At 40.0% G+C, this 1,603-nt stretch overlaps 1 protein-coding gene across 1 annotated transcript; it reads right to left on the bottom strand.

Moving 5' to 3' along the window:
• Positions 1 to 16: 16 nt before the first annotated feature.
• LOC112080237 (putative C-type lectin domain family 20 member A) lies at positions 17 to 1,433 on the bottom strand. The gene is made up of 3 exons (XM_024145980.2): positions 1,269 to 1,433; positions 772 to 1,131; positions 17 to 629 (listed from the first exon to the last, which is right to left on the bottom strand). Exons 1-3 carry the CDS (start codon positions 1,303 to 1,305, stop codon positions 85 to 87), a joined length of 942 nt encoding a protein of 313 aa, XP_024001748.2. The 5' UTR covers positions 1,306 to 1,433; the 3' UTR covers positions 17 to 84.
• Positions 1,434 to 1,603: the final 170 nt, after the last annotated feature.

Below are 1,603 nucleotides of genomic sequence, written 5' to 3'. Positions count from 1 at the left end.
TTCATATTAGCTTGTTTTAGCACCTATTTTAAGTCTCAGATTTTAGGGGCAAGATAAGCAGGTACATAATAATTTCAGTAATAGTTATATATCATTATAGCCTGGTTTTAACCAGCATGATCGCATGATAGCCCTGCATTGTGTTTGTTGACTTGACAAGTGAAGGGAATAGAAAGGGAATGCCGAGTTCAGTCCTCTTGACCAGGCGATTATCAATATAGAGTAACAATCTTTCATACAAATAAGAAGCAGTTTGACTATGTTCCTCTTGGACAACTTACCCTCAGAGCAGAGTGTATAATCTGTATTACTATCCTTTCCCATTGTGAGTATACCTCTTCGACTCTGGGAAAGAACAGTGACATTCTCTCCTGCTTCAGGATAGTACTTATCTGGAACATCCTCTGTGGACCAGTTTCTGTAGGCAGATCTCCCTCCATCAGACCACTCCCAGTCATCATACAGCAGGCCGATCCAGTAAGGAATGGTGCTGTTCATCCCTTTGTTCTTGACTTCCTCCTTCTGTCCTTCATTCCTGAAGCTGACCAGGTCAGTGTAGTTCTCTCTGCAGTAACTCTGAGCCTCATACCAGGTCATGTTCTGTTCAATCAGGAAGGAATCACCAGACCCTGCACACACAGAATGGACTAACATTTTACTGTACTCAACTTAGTTTGATATAAAATAATTATCTCGATATTGTTGAAGAATTATAATAATTGACCTGGATGATGTTGAGGAGCGTGTTTTTTGTGGCATAGAATGTTTTACCTTTTCTGTAACACATACAGAATTTCTGCTCTGTACAATTCTCCCATGTTGTATCATCTTTCAGTATGGCTGCACACATTGGCTTTGTGCACGGGCTTGGAAGTGGTAACCATGCAGTGTCATTAACAATGTCTCCATTGGACCACTTCAGACTGTGCTCTTTGCGATGGAGACCTATCCAGGCTGTATAGCTGATTTCAGGCAATAACTGTACCAGCTGCTTGGATTCCTCCTGATTGTACAAAGTGACAAGATCAGTGTAGTTCTCCCGGCAGAAGTGTTGTGCTTCTGTCCAATTTAATGTATTTTTATTGAGATGGAACTGTCTGAGGCGGCTGAGTGCAGCTGTGCAGCAGACACCTGAGGACAGAGACTATTTCATTAAGTGAAATGTAAACATGCATACAGAAAACAAATGAAAGAAGAGACGTTAGTGTGGTTTGTCATATTGTGTATACAGTATACTGTATTGTGATTAGGTCAGGTGAATTCTATACCTGCACAGAGTAGGAATAGGAGAGAGGTCATCTCCATGGGGACAGCAGGGTCAGGAGAGACAGAGGAGAGGTGATGGGATGGTGTTCTGTGTGAGAATAAGGAGGTGTCATATTTAGGATTTGACAGTTATCACACTTTGGCTTTGAGTTATTAATGTAATCAGGTACTAGTACTACATCGCCTGCATCATTACAAGAGTTGAGCTGCATGATTGATCATTAAAGAAAAGTCAGTACTGTAAACAACGTCTGATATTATTTTCTGATTTCCCAAACTTTAATTAATTTAAAATGCACATTTAGAGATTCATAGACTAACATTTAATTTATATTAT

This window comes from Salvelinus sp. IW2-2015, unplaced genomic scaffold, assembly GCF_002910315.2.
Source record: "Salvelinus sp. IW2-2015 unplaced genomic scaffold, ASM291031v2 Un_scaffold13566, whole genome shotgun sequence".
In the NCBI taxonomy this organism is placed as follows: domain Eukaryota; kingdom Metazoa; phylum Chordata; class Actinopteri; order Salmoniformes; family Salmonidae; genus Salvelinus; species Salvelinus sp. IW2-2015.
The sequence above is the reverse complement of the archived record's forward strand: the minus strand, read 5'-3'. Positions and strand labels throughout refer to the sequence as shown.